Here is a 20,509-nt window from a genome sequence, read left to right on the forward strand (position 1 = left end):
GGGGGTGGTGGTGGGGGAAGGCATATAAAAGGTGAGCTGGGGAGGAACCTTGTAGGATTCTTTTTATCTATTCTGTTTTTTCTTTTTTTTTTTTTTTTATCTTCATAGTGCCTGATTCAAAACGGATGTAGCTAGTCACATTCTGAACATCATAATGTTTTGAAGATGGACTAGGATTTTGGGGTTATAAAGTTATGCAACAGAAAGAATTACACAAGACCGACAATAGGGAAATCTGGGAATTTGTGTAATTCTAACTCTGTCAGGCTGTACCTGAATGACTTTGGCCCATTCATCTCTCCTCTTGGAGACTTCATTTCCTCACAGTGACCTGGATAAAGATGCCTTTGAAACAGATGATAAATTACCACTCTTAGTTTTGACTTTATGGTTCTGTGATTTTAAGTTATCAAGAGGCCTATAGACTTTATGGTGTGATGCAGGGAGAAAATACTAGGACTATAGCCTTGAGAATATAGCAGGAGACTTGTTTTCCTTCTTTAAGTGAAAAAAACTTTTCTTAGTAAGTTCTTCTTCACCCTCCATGAAAACTAAACAAGCTTTAATGACTATAAAAGGCGAAGTTTTTATTGTCAAATAATTATTATGTTAATAAAAGAAAAAAATAAATGAAACTTTACTGGGACAAGGAGAGTGGCCAAGTAGGATATTGGCTTAGGTGAAAGTCTGAAAGACTGCTACCCAATACATTAGTTAACATCATTTTGTTTGAAAGTCTGAAAGACTGCTACCCAATGCATTAGTTAACATCGTTTTGTTGATTTCCTATAGACAAAGCACTGTTTGAGACATTAGGCCAAGTTAGAGAAATGAGTTGATCAATAAGAAGGATTCTATACAGGCAAAAGGAACAACAAGCACAGAATGATTTTAAAAATTATGAGATATGGTCCAAATAGCCATTATAAAAATGATTTTGGTTGTTGAAGGTGAAATCGTGGTTGATCAAGTAGAAGAAATGAAATAAGTGGAATTGGGGAATAATAGTTCAAAAAGAAATTAGAATGTTAATCTGTTGTATAGTTTAGGTTTATTGATTCAGTACCAAAGTATTTATCCTTTGTGCTAAGCTTTGATTTATAATCTATAAGACAGGCACAGAAATCATTCTCTCAGTGATGTTTTATGAGAATTAAATAAAATAATGTAGAGTAGTAGCAATTCTATGTGTTTGCATATGAAATCCAAAAACATGAAAAAAGAAGAGAATAAAGAAGCAAGAAAAAGATGCAAGGGAGAGAATAAGAGCAAGGGAGTCAAAGACCATGTATTATAAGAGTGGTTCTCAAAATATGAACTAGATCTAGAGCAGCAGCACAGCATCACCTGGCACTTGTTAGAAATAAAGATTCTACATGCCTACTAAACCAGAACCTCTGGGGCTGGAGCCCAGAAATGTGTTTTACCAGACCCTTAGGGTGATCCTGATGCTTGGCTAAAAATGGAAAACCACTGTGTTAGAGTGAGGAACCACAGGATGAGCTAAAGTGGTCTCTAGCAGCTGTTTATTCACTCATTTAAGAAATAGCCCTTCAACAATGGCTTTGCACAGAGATTGCTCGAGGTCTTGAGGATATACAGATTTCATAGTTTGCTGTCACTACTTAAAAGGCATGTTTCTAGTCATTTCCTTACTAAAGCCTCTTCCTCTTTTTCCTCTAACATCAATCCTTGGGGGCTTTGTTCCTTTTTCTCTGCATAGTTTCTCTTGATTTTTCCCCTTTTTACTTTTTATTGATAAATCCTAAATCTATATTTCTCTACTCCATCTTACCTAACTTCCTGTCTCATACATTCCACAGTTTTCAGACTTCTTGATGTCACTACAAATTCAATATAACTAAACCAATATTATACTCTTCCTTTCCATACGATCCCCCTTCTCATGTTCCTGTTTATAATTTTCCAATTGAGTTTATGGTATCATTGCTCTTTCTATTTTCATTTAACTAGAGAAAACTGGTTAAGGGCATGACAGCTGAAGTCAGATTTCTCTGGATTTACATCCTAGCTCAGCCATTTATAAACTATAACTTGAGTAGCTACTCTATGTGTCAGTGTCCTTGACTATAAAATGAAATGATAATAGCAGCTCTCCTGGGGTGTTATAAAGACTAAAGGAGTTAGTCCATGTAAAAACTTTAGAAGAGTAGCTGACACTTAATACATGTGCAATAAATGATAGCTATTTTATTATGGGTGTTAATTCTTTTTCATTTATTCCTTACATTCTCTATTATCTGTCAATTCTTTCTTTAGATGAGTTGTAGGGGATGTTATAGTATAGGTATAGTATAGTACACCTTCCAAAGTTTCTTCCATCCCATTAGATAAGGAGTCTAAGCCGTCAGTGTATATTCTTATGTGGATCTGCTCAGTGAGTGGGTAAACCTGTGACCTAAGAAGATGAACTGATTTGGGTAAAGATATGGCCTGAGAGGAACTAATTAAGCTGAAGAGACAAAGTTACCTTAATCTGTTTCTGCTGAGGGGAGAGATTTCTCCTGAATGAGAATAAGGAACAATATTATCTCTGTCCCTGCAGTCATGATACTTATGTCACAAGGCAGGTCTGCCTGAGGACAGTTTTGTCTCACTCACCGTGGATGGATGAGTATAGAGGTGAAAAGAACTTTGGTTCTTGAGAACATTGTCCTGTTGAATCTCTGAATTGAGCAACCATGGAGCCCATTCTACCATCAAATATGTTGCTATATGAGATAAATTTCTTAGGAACATTTGATTTCAGATTTCCTTTCTTACAGTCAAACGCATATAACGAAGTAATTTGCCATTCTCATTCCTAGAATTTAGGAACTTTATAAAAAGGTGCATATCTTTTTCTGCTTTGATTCTCTTCCCACCCACTTCAGTGTATATCTCAGATCATTTAAGCATCCCTTGATAATAACTACTAAAGTAATCTCTAACATCATCAAGCTCAAAGTCCTTCATCTACCCCAGAAATCTTTCATAACCTAGTACCTTTTACCTTTCAAATTGTAATTTTTATTTATTTTGTCTTCTGAATTTCACACTTATACATCTGTTATAATATAACTTAGATTAATCTGTCTAATAAAAATCTCAAGCTTACTAAACTCAAAGCTGAGGTGTTAATTTCCCTTGTTTGTTAACCTACCAGCTCAGTTAATGATACCATCATCCATTTATTTGTTCAGAAAATAAGCTTATCCTGATTTCTCTCTTTATCTCACTCCTCATATCACACCCAAACAGTTTCCAGTCCTATCAGTTTCACAGCTAGATAGACTGGAAGCTGCCACTTTTACATCTCAATTTCACCTCTCTAGACTAAGCCATCATCCTGTCTCTCCTGGATTACCACACTGGCTTCCTACCTCCTCTTACTGCATTCACTCTTGCTCACTGCCTCTGCTGCACTCTTTCCTTCTCACCATATATCTTTCTTTACTTTAAGAGCCAGAGATAATAAATGCTTCTTTAAAAAGTTCCAATGGCTTGTCTTTGTTATTAGAAAAAACTCTTAAGTCTTTACTATGTTTTTCAAGGTTCTCTTGTATATCTGAGCCCAACTAACTCTTTACTCTCCTTTCATATGACTGCCTTTTTTGTTCCCTCTCTTTGAGCCACACTGGCCTCCTAGTCATTCCTTAAACACTCCTAGCTGATTCCCGCTGCAGGGCTTTTACATCTGTGGTTTCTTATGCATCGGATACTCTTCCTCCAAATTTTCCATTTGAGATTGTAATAAAATGTTCCTTCCTTTGGACAGTCTTCTGTGTCCCACTCCCACACTGATCTATCTTTATTCTCTGTCCCAGTTATATTTTCTTTCAGGAAAATTTTCCAATATGAAATTATCCCATTTATTTGTTTTCTTATTTGTTGTCTGTGTCTTCCTCTGACTTTCTGGGAAAATGTAAGCTTCAGGAAAGCAATAATCTTGTCAGTTTTGTTCACTGTTTTATCTCTAGATAAATCAAAGAGTTTCAATCATTAAGTAATTGCTCGATAAATATTTACTGCTTGAATGAATAAGCATGAATCCTAATCTCTAGTAAACTGCTTGCCTTAGTAGTCATAGTGAGGATGCGGTTGTATTTTTTCCCCTTCAAACATTAGTAACAAAAATTCATTGAACACCTACTTTATTATGGAAGATAAAAATGGAAGTATAAGATAGATTCTTTGTGTGCTAAGAATTTAGAACATATTTGAAATGTCAAGTATGAACACAAGAAATGATTAACAAAAATGTGACATCAGTGGTACAGGGAAGATAAAATATGGAAATATAATAAAGAGCTGAATTTTCTAGAGAAGCCTTATGGTAAGGCTGGTCATGAGGTGAAGTCCACAGATTATTAGATGTGAATAGTCTGGAGAGAAAAGGATAACCCAGGTTTCCAGGAGACAGGCAACATGATGTGCTAAGAGATTCAATTAGGTTTGTGACCACAGAATGGAAAGAATAGGAAAGCAAAAAAGAGACATTTGAAAACAAATTGTTGCCTCAACCTTTTTCTGTTTATCTCTATGCCCTTTCCATGGGCTGTCTTTGGCTTTTACTATTTTAATGGAGAGTTTGCCCAAGTCAATAAACATCGCTCCAGGCTCTCTCTCAAATTCCCACCCTACTTTGTCATTTCTTTGTCATAATCCCTACATTTCCTTATACGGGTATATCATCCTCTAGTGCCCCAGTTTCAATATACCTAGACAAAAATTAGCACTTTCACTCTCAAATCAGTTTCCTCTTCTGACTTCTCTTTTGTTAATGACTTCTTGATCCATCTCTCAGCCAGTGAGGCTAAAGATTTCACAATGATTTTGCCCCTCCTTTCCCTTGATTTCTGTGTCATTTGATGCCCAACACTAAGTTCACAATATCTTTTCCTTCTCTTTCATTTCTTTTGCCTTCACTCCAGGTCAGGCCTTTGATTTTGCCTGGGTCATTCATTCATGAATTTTTTCACTCAGCTAATATTTATCAAACAGGTATTATGTATTAGGCTTTCTTCCAGGTGCGTTGGAATACATCTCTGAATAAAACAGACACAAATCTCTACCTTCTTGGAGACATTATAGATACAACATGGCCTCCTATCTGGTACTCTCTCATCTAGTCAATTCCTTTTATTTCACTGCATATATATTTTTTCAAACTGATCAAAAAGCATGCTTCTGATTATGGCTAGGCTTTTCTAAATCCTTCAATGATTCCCCTTGTCCTAAATTGAGTCAGGCTGGTCTGATATTTACAGGCTGTGAGTCCCAGTCTATTTTCTCATCTACCTTAATGAATGATTTTGGGTCACTTTACTGAATATATTCTGGTTGAGAAGTAATTTGTTTGGCAAATTTCTGCACTTGCTAAAAACATGCAGAAAAGAGGAAATTAATACTAGTAAAATTCATGCTGATTAGCACAAAGAATATAAGAGGCTCCCTAGAAGGGCCATGATGGTTTTTGTAGAGAGTACTACAGGGATTTTGGTTCATTAATGGAAAATACACAGAAAATTGAGAAAAATCATCAGAACAAAAATTTTACTATCAAAATCACTATTTTGGATAAAGATAGAACACTTTGCAGAGTAGAAATCTCATGATGTTTTTTAGTGTGCCAGCTCCTTTCTGTCATGCCGTATCCCATGCTCGTGGAACACTAGTAAAAATATCATTAACATGCAAGTTTTAAATATGTTCTCTTAGGCCAGTAATACACAAAGGAAAAACATATTGGATTGTGATCATTTTCATTAGTTACTAACATTTCAAAAATAAAGAGCTTTTGTAAAATGACAGAAGCAGAACGGATTATTATGAAAAAAAGTAGGTGGGGCAGTTCCAAGATGGCCAAATAGGAACAGCTCCAGTCTACAGCTCCCAGCGTGAGCGACGCAGAAGACAGTGATTTCTGCATTTCCAACTGAGGTACCGGTTCATCTCACTGGGGCTCACTGGGTGTAGGACAGTGCATGCAGCCCACCGAGCATAAGCCGAAGCAGGATGAGGCATCACCTCACCCAGGAAGTGCAAGGGGTCAGGGAATTCCCTTTCCTAGCCAAGGGAAGCTGTGACAGATGGCACCTGGAAATTCGGGTCGCTTCCACCCTAATGTTGTGCTTTTCCAGTGATCTTAGCAAATGGCACACCAGGAGATTATATCCCACATCTGGCTTGCAGCAACATTTGCTGTTCAGCAATATTTGCTGTTTTGCAGCCTCTGCTGCTGATACTCAGGCAAACAGGGTCTGGAAGGGACCTCCAGCTAACTCCAACAGATCTGCAGCTGAGGGTCCTGACTGTCAGAAGGAAAACTAACAAACAGAAAGGATACCCACATCAAAACCCCATCTGTACGTCACCATCATCAAAGACCAAAGGTAGATAAAACCACAAAGATGTGGAGAAAACAGCAGAAAAGCTGAAAATTCTAAAAATGAGACTGCCTCTCCCCCTCCAAAGGAACGCATCTCACCAGGAACGGAACAAAGCTGGGTGGAGAATGACCTTGACAAGTTGAGAGAAGAAGGCTTCAGACAATCAAACTTCTCCGAGCTAAAGGAGGATGTTAGAACCCATTGCAAAGAAGCTAAAAACTTTGAAAAAAGATTAGATGAATGGCTAACTAGAATAACCAGTGCAGAGAAGTCCTTAAATGACCTGGTGGAGCTGAAAACCATGGCAGGAGAACTATGTGATGCATGCACAAGTTTCAGTAGCTGATTTGATCAACTGGAAGAAAGGATATCAGTGATTGAAGATCAAATGAATGAAATGAAGCGAGAAGAGAAGTTTAGAGAAAAAAGAGTAAAAAGAAACGAACAAAGCCTACAAGAAATATGGGATTATGTGAAAAGACCAAATCGACAACTGATTGGTGTACCTGAAAGTGACAGGGAAAATGGAACCAAGTTGGAAAACATTCTGCAGGATATTATCCAGGAGAACTTCCCCAACCTAGAAAGGCAGGCCAATATTCAAATTCAGGAAATACAGAGAACGCCACAAAGATACTCCTTGAGAACAGCAACTCCAAGACACATAATTGTAAGATTCACCAAAGATGAAGTGAAGGAAAAAATGTTAAGGGCAGCCAGAGAGAAAGGTCAGTTTACCCACAAAGGGAAGCCCATCAGACTAACAGCAGATCTCTCGGCAGAAACTCTACAAGCCAGAAGAGAGTGAGGGCCAATATTCAACATTCTTAAAGAAAAGAATTTTCAACCGAGAATTTCATATCCAACCAAACTAAGTTTCATAAGTGAAAGAGAAATAAAATCCTTTACAGACAAGCAAATGTTTAGAGATTTTGTCACCACCAGGCCTGCCCTACAAGAAGGAAGCACGAAACATGGGAAGGAACAACCAGTACCAGCCACTGCAAAAACATGCCAAATTGTAAAGACCACCGATGCTAGGAAGAAACTGCATCAACTAATGAGCAAAATAACCACCTAACATCATAATGTCAGGATCAAATTCACATATAACAATATTAACCTTAAATGTAAATGGGCTAAATGCTCCAATTAAAAGTCACAGACTGGTGAATTGGATAAAGAGTCAAGACCCATCAGTGCGCTGTATTCGGGAGACCCACGTGCAGAGACACACATAGGCTCAAAATAAAGGGATGGAGGAAGATTTACCAAGCAAATAGAAAACAAAAAAAGGCAGGGGTTGCAATCCTAGTCTCTGATAAAACAGACTTTACACCAACAAAAATCAAAAGGGACAAAGAAGGTCATTACATAATGGTAAAGGGATCAATTCAATAAGAAGAGCTAACTATCCTAAATATATATGGACCCAATACAGGAGCACCCAGATTCATAGAGCAAGTCCTTAGAGACCTACAAAGAGACTTAGACTCCCACACAATAGTAATGGGAGACTTTTAACACCCCACTGTCAACATTAGACAGATCTGCAAGACAGAAAGTTAACAAGGATATCCAGGAATTGAACTCAGCTCTGCACCAAGCAGACCTAATAGACATCTACAGAACTCTCCACCCCAAATCAACAGAACATACATTCTTCTCAGCACCACATCACACTTATTCCAAAACTGACCACATAGTTGGAAGTAAAGCACTCCTCAGCAAATGTACAAGAACAGAAATTATAACAAACTGTCTCTCAGACCACAGTGCAATCAAACTAGAACTCCAGATTAAGAAACTCACTCAATACCGCACCACTACATGGAAACTGAATAACCTGCTCCTGAATGACTACTGGGTACATAATGAAATGAAGGCAGAAATAAAGATGTTCTTTGAAGCCAATGAGAAGAAAGACACAACATACCAGAATCTCTGGGACACATTTAAGGCACTGTGTAGAAGGAAATTTATAGCACTAAATGCCCACAAGAGAAAGCTGGAAAGATCTAAAATTTACACCCTAACATCACAATTAAAAGAACTAGAGAAATAAGAGCAAACACATTCAAAAGCTAGCAGAAGGCAAGAAATAACTAAGGTCAGAGCAGAACTGAAGGAGACAGAGACACAAAAGACCCTTCAAAAAAATCAATGAAATCAGAAGCTGGTTTAACAAAATTGATAGACCACTAGCAAGACTAATAAAGATGAAAACAGAGAAGAATCAAATAGATGCAATAAAAAATGATAAAGGGGATACCACCACTGAGCCCACAGAAATACAAACTATCATCAGAGAATATTATAAATACCTCTATGCAAATAAACTAAAAAATCTAGAAGAAATGGATAAATTCCTGGACACATACACCCTCCCAAGACTAAACCAGGAAGAAGTTGAATCCCTGAATAGACCAATAACACGCTTTGAAATTGAGGCAATAATTAATAGCCTATCAACCAAAAAAAGTCCAGGACCAGACAGATTCACAGCCGAATTCTACAAGAGGTACAAGGAGGTGCTGGCACCATTCCTTCTGAAATAGAAAAAGAGGGAGCCCTCCGTAACTCATTTTATGAGGCCAACATCATCCTGATACCAAAGCCTGGCAGAGACACAACAAAAAAAGAGAATTTTAGACCAATATCCCTGATGAACATCGATGCAAAAATCCTCAATAAAATACTGGGAAAACGAATCCAGCAGCACATCAAAAAGCTATCCATCATGATCAAGTGGGCTTCATCCCTGGGATGCAAGGCTGGTTCAACATACGCAAATCAATAAATGTAATCCAGCATATAAACAGAACCAAAGACAAAAACCACATGATTATCTCAATAGATGCAGAAAAGGCCTTTGAAAAAATTCAACAGCCTTTCATGCTAAAAACTCTCAATAAATTCGGTATTGATGGAACGTATCTCAAAATAATACGAGCTATTTATGACAAACCCACAGCCAATATCATACTGAATGGGCAAAAACTGGAAGCATTCCCTTTGAAAACTGGCACAAGACAGGGATGCCCTCTCTCACCACTCCTATTCAACATAGTGTTGGAAGTTCTGGCCAGGGCAATCAGTCAGGGGAAAGAAATAAAGGGTATTCAATTAGGAAAAAAGGAAGTCAAATTGTCTGTGTTTGCAGATGACATGATTGTACATTTAGAAAACTCCATCATCTCAGCCCCAAATCTCCTTAAGCTGATAAGCAACTTCAGCAAAGTCTCAGGATACAAAATCAATGTGCAAAAATCACAAGCATTCTTATACACCAATAACAGACAACAGAGAGCCAAATCATGAGTGAACTCCCATTCACAGTTGCTTCAAAGAGAATAAAATACCTAGGAATCCAACTGACAAGGGATGTGAAGCACCTCTTCAAGGAGAACTACAAACCACTGCTCAACGAAATAAAAAAGGACACAGAAAAATGGAAGAACATTCCATGCTCATGGATAGGAAGAATCAATATCATGAAAATGGCCATACTGCCTAAGGTAGTTTATAGATTCAATGCCATCCCCATTAAGCTACCAATGACTTTCTTCACAGAATTGGAAAAAAACTACTTTAAACTTGATATGGAACCAAAAAAGAGCCCTCATTGCCAAGACAATCCTAAGCCAAAAGAACAAAGCTGGAGGCATTATGCTACCTGACTTCAAACTATACTACAAGGCTACAGTAACAAAAATAGCATGATACTGATACCAAAACAGAGATATAGACCAATGGAACAGAACAGAGCCCTCATAAATAATACCACACATCTACACCATCTGATCTTTGACAAACCTGACAAAAACAAGAAATGGGGAAAGGATTCCCTATTTAATAAATAGTGCTGGGAAAACTGGCCTGCCTTATGTAGAAAGCTGAAACTGGATCTTTTCCTTACACTTTATACAAAAATTAATTCAAGACAGGTTAAAGACTTAAATGTTATACCCAAAACCATAAAAACCCTAGAAGGAAACTTAGGCAATACAATTCAGGACATAGGCATGGGCAACGACTTCATGTCTAAAACACCAAAAGCAATGGCAACAAAAGTCAAAATTGACAAATGGGATCTGATTAAACTAAAGAGCTTCTGCACAGCAAAAGAAACTATCATCAGAGTGTGAACAGGCAACCTACAGAATGGGAGAACATTTTTGCAATCTACTCATCTGACAAAGGGCTAATATCCAGAATCTAGAAAGAACTCAAACACATTTACAACAACAACAAACCCATCAAAAAGTGGGTGAAGGACATGAACAGACACTTCTCAAAAGAAGACATTTATGCAGGCAACAGACACATGAAAAAATGCTCATCATCACTCCCATCACAGAAATGCAAATCAAAACCACAATGAGATACCATCTCACACCCGTTAGAATGGCGATCATTAAAAAGTCAGGAAACAACAGGTGCTGGAGAGGATGTGGAGAAATAGGAACACTTTTACACTGTTGGTGGAACTGTAAACTAGTTCAACCATTGTGAAAGACAGTGGCGATTCCTCAAGGATCTAAAACAAGAAATACCATTTGACCCAGCCATCCCATTACTGGGTATATATCCAAAGGATTATAAATCATGCTGCTATAAAGAGACATGCACACGTATGTTTACTGCAGCATTATTCACAATAGCAAAGACTTGGAACCAACCTAAATGTCCATCAATGATAGATTGGATTAAGAAAGTGTGGCACATATACATCATGGAATACTATGCAGCCATAAAAAAGGATGAGTTCATGTCCTTTGTAGGGACATGGATGAAGCTGGAAACCATCATTCTCAGCAAACATAGCAAGGAAAAAAAAAAACAAACACCGCATGTTCTCACTCATAGGTGGAAATTGAACAATGAGAACACTTGGACACAGGAAGGGGAACGTCACACACCGGGGCCTGCCATGGGGTTGGGGGAGGGGGAGGGATAGCATTAGGAGATATACCTAATGCAAATGACAAGTTGATGGGTGCAGCACACCAACATGGCACATGTATACATATGTAACAAACCTGCACATTGTGCACATGTACCCTAGAACTTAAAGTATAATAAAATAAATAAATAAATAAAAAGAAAAAAAGTAAATGAATCCATTGAGGTATATATTTCTCGTTTTGAAATTGGTGTTAAAACAGAGAACTAATTTCACAAATACAGAAATCATTAGAGCTTATGTTAGACTTATCTGGGCTATACAGAATAATGGCTCTTATTCCATATAAAAATTCTTATATTTTCATCTTAGCCATAATTCATGTCTAGAAGTATCAGATTCTGTTTCACATTAGTAAACATTTAACATGTAAGTAGACAGTCTGACCAATTATGATGTTAGTTTATTTGAACTGCTCAAAGAGCTATGAAATGAGATAGATAAGAGGCAATTATGAATTCCACCAATTAAAATGTAATGATGAATTAAAACTTCCATGAAAGAAGAATTAAAGTTTTGATTATGTAGAGTCTTAAGCTAACTTGTAGCAAAGGAAGGTGAGAGGAAGGGAAAATATTTCAGTATCCTCCCATAGCTTTCAATTTTCAATATATTTACTTCTAGTCAGTTGATGTAAGACAGCTTCAATTTCAGACGGATCTCTCCCTCCCTGTAATGGAGGACCCTTTGGTATTGTTATACCATTTAAGTTTCTAAAAATACTCTGCATTTCATTTAAACTAAAATGTGCAACAGCATTTTAATATGAAGGAAGGCAGTCACGCCGGCAGTCATGAAGACAATTTAGATCCTTATTATCCTTTTCCAGCATTGGTGCATGTTCTTAGACTTGTGGGAAAATGAGCCAGGATAGTATAGTCTTTGACAGCATGGGTTCAAAGCCTGGCTTTGTCACTTATTAGTTTTCTGATTTTGGAAAATTTCAAATCATTTCTGTGATTTAGTTTCCTCTTCTATAAAATAAAGCTAATAATATTTATCTCACAAGCTTATTATGAGAATTAAATGATTTAACATAGTTAGGGCCTTTATAGTGATACTTGGCACCTGGTGAGTTTTCAATGAATGTAGCAGCCTATTTTAGGCTACAGCAGAGTTTCTTTATAAGTTAGAGAACACATTCCAAAGCACTCTATTCATCTTTGTGCTGCATTTTCTTGTGTCTATGAAGTAATGACAATTTTTAAACAGATGTTCTAGTTATGTTTATGGCTCTGTTAAATTATTTCCTAATGAATATTCCTGTCCTTTATGTAATATATTGACATGACTATGTTTGTGAAAACATATATTTTACTGGTAAATTTTAGGGATAAAAACTGATTTTTTTTAAACAAAAGGAACTGGCAGAACAGGGCAGGGGATGGGACACTGGACTGGTAGCCTGGACCAGTGGTCTCCAGAGCATGGTTTTAATCAAGGGTTATACCCTGGGCAGGGCACCCCACTTCCCTTCTTGGTTTCACATTTGAAAAATCAGAGAGTTATCTAAATGCATGCCAAAGGCTCACTCATGGCTCAAAATCTATGATTGTTTCCTCTACTGACATAATTATTATGTAAGCCCACATGTTTATTCCCATGATGTCACTATGCTTACAATATTTTAAGGGTCTATGAAAAAGTAGCATGTTCTTTATTTTTGATGACATCAAATTTTCCTTTTAAAAGTAGACTGAATTTTTCAAACAGTAAAAAGTGTCTTGAGGCTATGTTTGTTGAGTAGAATGAGTGTTTTGAATGTTAAAAATGTGATTAACTATAAGGGAATAAAAGGGTTTTTGAGAGAGTGATAATTACTCTGGAGAGTGTGTGTGTGTGTGTGTGTGTGTGCGCGTGCGCGCGTGTGTGTGTGTGTGTGTGTGTGTATTTTCAAGTGCAATGCAAATTTGTGGTTTTAAGTTCTGGAATATTTTGTTTAAAAGCCTTTACTAACACCTAGATTATATCGGTAAAATAACTACGCTTTTTGTAAACCAACGGTTTTTTTAAAGAAACAATATTTACAGAGATCTAGAAACAGCACAAATCTTATTTGTAAAATGGCTGATCAGACTTGCTGCTTGAAAAGCAGCTTGGTCCAGCGTCATGGGCTTATTATCCAGCTGAAATACTGCCTTGCACCTTGCACTAGTCATTTATCTTCCCTGTAGCTCAGGACTTATCCCAGAAAAGTCTAATAAAGATGCTTGTTCATAAAGGGTACTGTTGTATCTTGAATACAGTGTTCCCCGAATGCTGTATGATGTAGTACAAGAAGAATGGAAACACGTATCACTTAAAAATCTACCCCATGGGGTTGCTGTTTGATGCCTACGTTTGTGCTTAGCAGTGAGAATGCTATATGCTTCTTGAAAGTAAAGGTTTATAATTGTTTAAAATTTGGCTACAGCTTGGCAAGATTAATAAAACTAATCTCAAATCATATGGAGCCCATAAATATTTTTGAAATATTCACATACTGGAAATATCACTAACTATACTTACTCTGTCATCTATTTAGATTAAACTCTAAAATAGATGTAAATTATTTAGATTCTCCAGTAGAAGTAGCAGTCAGGGTGCTTACTAAAACTCACAGGATATTTGTCATAAAAATAGCTCCACGAGGATTCAGGAAACAGAAAAAGATTGATAGACCAATAAGCTTACTCATTTTTCTTGTTTATTGAAGTTTTTTAAATTAAAAATTCTAAATTTAAAACAGATGTTTTAAAGAGGAGGTTGCTCTGCTATAGGAAGAGCATATTCCTTTGTATGGATTCCAGAGGGTAGTCCTTATCTAAATAGACGTGTATTATGTGAGAAAAGAAAATAATTTCCTTTCACATTTTATAGGATAAAATGTCATTCTTTTAAAGCAAAAATATGTGTATAAATATATATAATAGATATATTATTATATATACACACATAAATAAAACGTGTGTATATATATATAAATAAAAAAAATCTGATGTATTGTGAGAGAGAAGAAGAATATCAATAGGAATCTGTGACTGTGATGTGAGTAACAACAGAATAGAAATCTGTAGGCTGTATGGTTCTTAGAAATAATTATCTGTTTACTGGGCAGTGAATGATCATAATTAAAATAATTAATCGTTGCCTTTCTAAAAATGATGAAATAGAGCTGATGCAAACTTGTAATAGATGACCAAGAAGGAGAAGTTAGAGAGCTGGAAGAAGTAGGAGAAACGAGGGGGCTGTTTGTGGCCACTGAAATCTGCACAGCCTTTCTCATTCAGGTTCCCGGATTTTATGCACTTCTTTGATTTTTCACCAAGTTGTCCCTATCCCTTCTCCAGACTTATCTTTTTTTCTAATCCTTTTCCATCATTCTTTTGTAGTATTCTTACTGCTTCCCAGCTGGAATACTACAGCAGCCTTGCAAATGGCCTTCCTCAATGAATAGTTAACCTAACACCTCAGACTCCTCAAATCCTCCTCTGTACAGATATTTCTCTTCTCAGAGCCCCACAAAGCTGGTGGAGGGTGCTGAGTAAGGACATGAGCTTCAACCTGAGTCCTAGATCTGTTTGTTATTAGCTATGTGAATTTGGCAAGATACTTAAGTCTGAGGCTCAGTTTCCTCAAATTTATGAAATGCAATGCACAGAGTTGTGGCAAGCAGTATATGAAACATATCAAGTGTTTAGCGCAGTAGATGCTTTATAACTAGCAGCTGTTGATAGTCTGTCATGTTCAATTTTAGTTTCTCTACCTAAATCCCTCGACTAATATTATCTCCAGTCAAGTTGTTCCTTCTCATCATCCTTTCAACACATGATGACTGTTTTTATTTATGTGAATTTCTCATGTTTTCCTATTTTACCTGCACCTGTTCTCATATCCAAATTTGATTTATTCTTGAATTCTCCCTGCTCAAGTCTAGTAACCTTTTTTATTCTAGTCTTCACTGATTTCGTTTTCCTTAAAATTTTTTCTGCAAGTGTTGTCTATACTACATGGTTTAATGTATGCTTTCATATTGCTTAATGTTTACAAATGTGTCTCAGTAACATCACTTCTGCTCTCAGAGCTTGGGGCTAGTTTATATTTTGCATCTCTAAAGGGAAGCCAGTAAACTGTTTAACTTCTGGTTTTATGTACCTTTCTGAGAGATTCTTTTAACCAGCTGAATACAGAGCTTAAGCCATTTGTTTACCAATCCTGGAGGCACTAAGTGGGCAATCAATAGGGGCTGCTTTTTTCCCCTTCCCAAATGGTGAACAGAATGCTTGGAAAGCACCCCATTCCAATTGGGGAATTAAAGGATTAGGATTATGCTTTCAAGTTAAAGGAATGTTTTTACTTTCCTTGTGGGAATGAATGCATAAAAATTATTACAGTAGGGAGTTGGAAAGAAGGGTAGGCAGGTGCTGTGTTTGTTTTCTTTTTCTTCTTAGCTTTTTTTTTTCTTAGCTTTTTTATTGGTTGGATGAAAAACTGTAGAAACCAAGAAAGAAAAAATAATTATGATAAAAAGGAAGACGTTAGAAATTATCAAGCAAGCAAAAAGCACAGAGGTTTATCTGGCTATAAGTAAATGGGCTGACCTTTAGCCAAAAATTAAGTAGATCTTTTATCATGTATGAAATAATTATTGAATGCTTACTGCACGCCAAACAAGAAAGTAGGCACTAGAGATGTACAAACACATGCGTGAACTCAAGGAGCTCAGGAGCTTAACAACAGGAGGTAGGACCCAAGAGGTAAAGTGTAAGAAGTATCAAGATAGAGGGAGCTAAAAAGATCTAATATTCTCTTTTTGAATCCAAGTAAAAATGCAAAAAGAAAGCACTAAATATTCTAATAGTTAATAGGAAAATAATTCCAATAGTTATAATATTAAATTAAATATTCTAATAGTTAATAGGAAAAAAGACTACAACTAAAGAGTTTAAAACTAACCAAATAAATGAATAAAAGTAGCTATTTATGGACCAATAATGACAGTATTGGTGAAGGATCAAGGATTGTGATTAATTCTACTCTGTGTGTGTCTGTGTCTGTGCATGCATGCATGTGTAGAGAGAGATAGAAAGAGAATCCCTAAGTATTTATTTGAAACACACTTGTTAAAAGCATATGTCATTTTTGGGAAAAGCAGTATAGCAGAATGGTTAAGAGACCCAATTTTTGGAGCCAGACTCTGGGTTTGAATCTCAGCTCTAATAATCGACAGCTTCGTGAACTTGCGCAGGTTACTTTACTTCATTATGTCCCAGTTTCTGGGTCTGTACAATTAGGACAGCAACAGTATTTACCTCACAGGTTATTATGTGTAGGAGCTTAGAGTCTAGCATGTAGTAAGGACAATATAAGAATATAAGCTTGACATTATTCTTACATGCTTTTACAAGAAATATAAGGGAAGATAGAACGTATAGTGACCAGAAAAATGGATATGAAATCAGAAATTTTGAATTTTTTCCACTTTTATTGCTTCTTTTTGTGATTCTAAGCCAGTTGTTTATTCCTGTGAACTACTTTCATCCCTGTCAGAAAGAGGATAGATACTGTTAATTCCATTTCCAAAAATTCTCAAATTCTGTGATTAGTTTTGAACACCTGTTTATATATGTGTCACTATCATGAATCCAAGAAAAATTATTCTCCATGCAACTTGGAACATGTAATTGTTTTTGTGCTTTGGGTAGTTCTATATCCCAAGTTTAGGGACTAGAAGCCAATAAGCAAAATGTGACCTCTTTATGGATGAACTATAAAATTAAACTAATGAATTAGTTTTTCCTAATATCCACAAGATTTGAGAACAGACGTGAGCTCATTCTTTTTGGTTTTCTTTTTAGCTTTCTGCATCGTTAAGATTCTGAAGTCAACACTGGAGTTAATTTTATTTATTGCACGATGAAGGCAACCTGAAAAATTCAGTTTTCTTCATTCTTAAACGCCTTTAATGAGACAACATATGACTAAATTTTTTTAAACTAAGAAGTTACAAGGTGAGTACCACATAAAACATCCGATGACAAATAGTGTCAGGTAGAGAATTCACTGCAAGCCTTACTTACCCCCCCCCACACACACATCTGATGACCAAAAAAAAAAAAAAAAAAAGACTGACTTTAACGTCTGCTGCCAAGTTATCTAGTTTATGTGCAGAAAGGACACAAAAGGAAGCAAAACTCTTCTAGCCATTTCTATAGTTATATAAATTGTAGCGCTTACTGGTTCCTTGAAGTCATTCCAATGTGTGTTCACTCACATACAATCGTACATGTGAGTGTATCACTATAACCCATATCTCCTAAGCTGAATTCAAAAGTTGTCCAGGTGCAGACTCATCCACTCAGTGTATGCACTTGTAGCATAGCAGTCATGCACTAATAAGCAATGCTATAATGAACAAATGTGCAACACCTTATATGATTGTTCTAAAGTGCCTATGAAATACATAAACATAGAAGACATCTGACAGGTAGCAGATAATAAATGTAGTTACTGTATCACTATATATTTTTTATTTTACATGCTAATATTTGTTACATATTAAAGTAACTTAATATTTTAGAAGTTGTGTTATAGAAATATCGTCACCTGAAAAGTAATATTGAATTATTAAAATCACCTAGTATACTATATTTTCATTGAAGATAATCACAATAGTAATAAGTTATTTAGTTTAATCAATGGCCCTGGATGCCGATGTATAAAACATATTGACCAGAATGTACTAAAATGGTTAAATTTGATGATCTTCATAGTTTTTGAAATCAGTTAACAAAAAGGGAAGATGTCTTTTTCCTTATGGCTATAAAAAAATGGAACAAATGCAAATATTTTCTGAATTTAGCAAGAGGTTTTGGGTGATAAATTAATGTGGCACATGTGTATAAAGAGAGGAGCTGGCACAGCACTAATGATTGCCAGGTCCTGCTTCTTTCCTGGCTCTCCCTCTCTCCATTTGTCCAGGGAATCAGGATGCAGGATGTCATTATCAAGAAACTCCACAGAAAGGAACAATTTAAACTGCCAACATCTATACTGCATATCAAAGGAAAAATAATGTTCAATGCTTAATATTACTTTTTAGCAGTTCACTAGAGTATATTTTCTGAGAATTAAAATCTCTGATAGGTAAAGCATCACAGGGCTAATAAGAAATGCAACACTTGGTGTAATTTATTAAATATTTATTTAATTACTATTATGTTCATGCAATATTTTTTACATAAAAGATGCAGAAAATCTCTGGGTACAGTGGCTCATGCCTGTAATCTCAGCACTTTGGAAGGCTGAGGCGGGTGGATTACCTGATGTCAGGAGTTCAAGACCAGCCTGCCCAACATGGCGAAATCCCATCTCTACTCAAAATACAAAAAATTAGCCGGGTGTGGTGGCATGCACGTGTAATCCCAGGTACTCGGGAGATTGAGGCAGGAGAATCGCTTGAACCCGGGATGGGGAGGTTGCAGTCAGCCGAGATCATGCCACTGCACCCCAGTCTGGGCAACAAGAGTGAAACAATGTCTCAAAAAAAAAAAAATCCAGAAAATCAAGTCCGAAAAACAAGAACATTTTTAGTAATGAAAAAGCCAAGTAACCATAACTAATCAATAATCAATAATCCTTTTCTCAATTATCTGAGTAATGTTAAGGATTCATTAAACAGTTCTGCTGGTCTTTCACCATGAAACCCGGGATCCCTTTTTATTCTATTATACTTTTCCATTCTCACATCTAAATTAAAAGCAATTAGAAGGGTCTCTTCTATTTGTTATTTCTCCTTATTTCGCCTTGCCTGATCAAGGTCAAGTTCCAGGCTTACCTTCTCTGGAGAGTTTCACTCATTTTCCTTTGCTTAACTATTCTGCATGCTGTTCAATTATTTCAATACCTTAACTACATAACTTAAAATAATAAACAATACTGATATTAATACATATATATCAACACACATTTATAGAAATGTCTGTATTGTTCTTTGTTTCTTGTGCATGGTTCTTGTATCTCCAACTAGATGCCAAGTGCTTTACAGACTGATTCAGAAATCTGATTCCCTATGGCATGATACAGAAACTGATTCCCTATGGCATAATTGATTTTTGTAGTTTGTTCCTCTGAGAATTTGCTCATCAATAAATGTGTTTTGATTGATTATTATTTAGTATTTTGCTTCTCAGTTAATGCCTATGTATTTCACTTTCAGCTCACTGCAACCTCCACCTCCCAGGCTCAAACGATTCTCATGCCTCAGCCTCCCAAGTAGCTGGGATTATAGGCATGCACCACCACACCTGGATAATTTTCATATTATTAGTAGAGATGGGGTTTCTCCATGTTGGCCAGGCTAGTCTCAAACTCCTGGCCTCAAGTGATCCACCTGCCTTGGCTTCCCAAAGTGCTGGGATTACAGGTATGAACCACTGCGTCCAGCCTATTCATAATCCTTTACGCCTTCCTTCCCTGTATGTGGAGTACATTTACCCACTCCATTAATTTTGAGCTTGGCCATGAGACTTGCTTTGGTTTGTGATCTGTGGGCAGATGGAACATATGCCACATCCAAGCAAGAAGCACAGGAGACACTGCAGGTTTCTGCCAACCTCTTTTGCAAATGCTCTTTGCAGTGAGAACAGCATGTCCCTGTTAGGTCGGCTTCTTCAGCCTGGGCCTTGGAATGAGAAGCTTGCACAGAGTAGACCTGCAGTTGACCCACAGTTTGAAGCAGAGGACAACCAAATTACAGCCTTGTTTCATGAATGAGAAGTAACTTTTCTAAATCACTTATACTTTAGAGTTGTTTTCTACACAGAAAAGCTGACTAATACAGGACCTTAGAATTAATCTAACTTCATTTTACATGTCATGAGAGAGGTTTAGATTTTTATGGTTTGCTAATGGAAGAGTTATGGCATAAATTGTGAACTACTGATTTTTAGTTCTTTTAAAAAAATACACACAAAATGCCTGGCTGTTTTGTTATCCTAAAATTTGGAGAAATATAACTCAAATTGTTTGAAATTTACGGCCTTAGTACTATCTGGAACTGCCCTCTTAGACTATCATTAGATTCTAGAGAATAGGTAGAAGAAAATCTAGAAACTAAACAAAATGTACTTTCAGTATAAAATAGGATATACTTCTACGTGGAAGGTATTAA

General features: G+C 36.5%; 1 protein-coding gene across 4 annotated transcripts in view; it reads right to left on the reverse strand.

The window, feature by feature from the left end:
- The window catches only part of GRID2 (glutamate ionotropic receptor delta type subunit 2), a 1,531,999-nt gene that overhangs the window by 153,759 nt on the left and 1,357,731 nt on the right, over positions 1 to 20,509 (reverse strand). Inside the window, exon 15 of one of the 4 annotated variants that reach the window (XM_050790432.1) lies at positions 17,997 to 18,390. The exons of the other annotated variants lie outside the window; for them this stretch is intronic. Within the exon in view, the coding sequence (XP_050646389.1) occupies positions 18,120 to 18,390 (271 nt within the window). The 3' untranslated portion in view covers positions 17,997 to 18,119. Of the gene's footprint in view, positions 1 to 17,996; positions 18,391 to 20,509 lie in introns of those variants that run through there. 4 annotated transcript variants of the gene reach the window in all.

This window comes from Macaca thibetana, chromosome 5, assembly GCF_024542745.1.
Source record: "Macaca thibetana thibetana isolate TM-01 chromosome 5, ASM2454274v1, whole genome shotgun sequence".
Lineage (NCBI taxonomy): Eukaryota > Metazoa > Chordata > Mammalia > Primates > Cercopithecidae > Macaca > Macaca thibetana.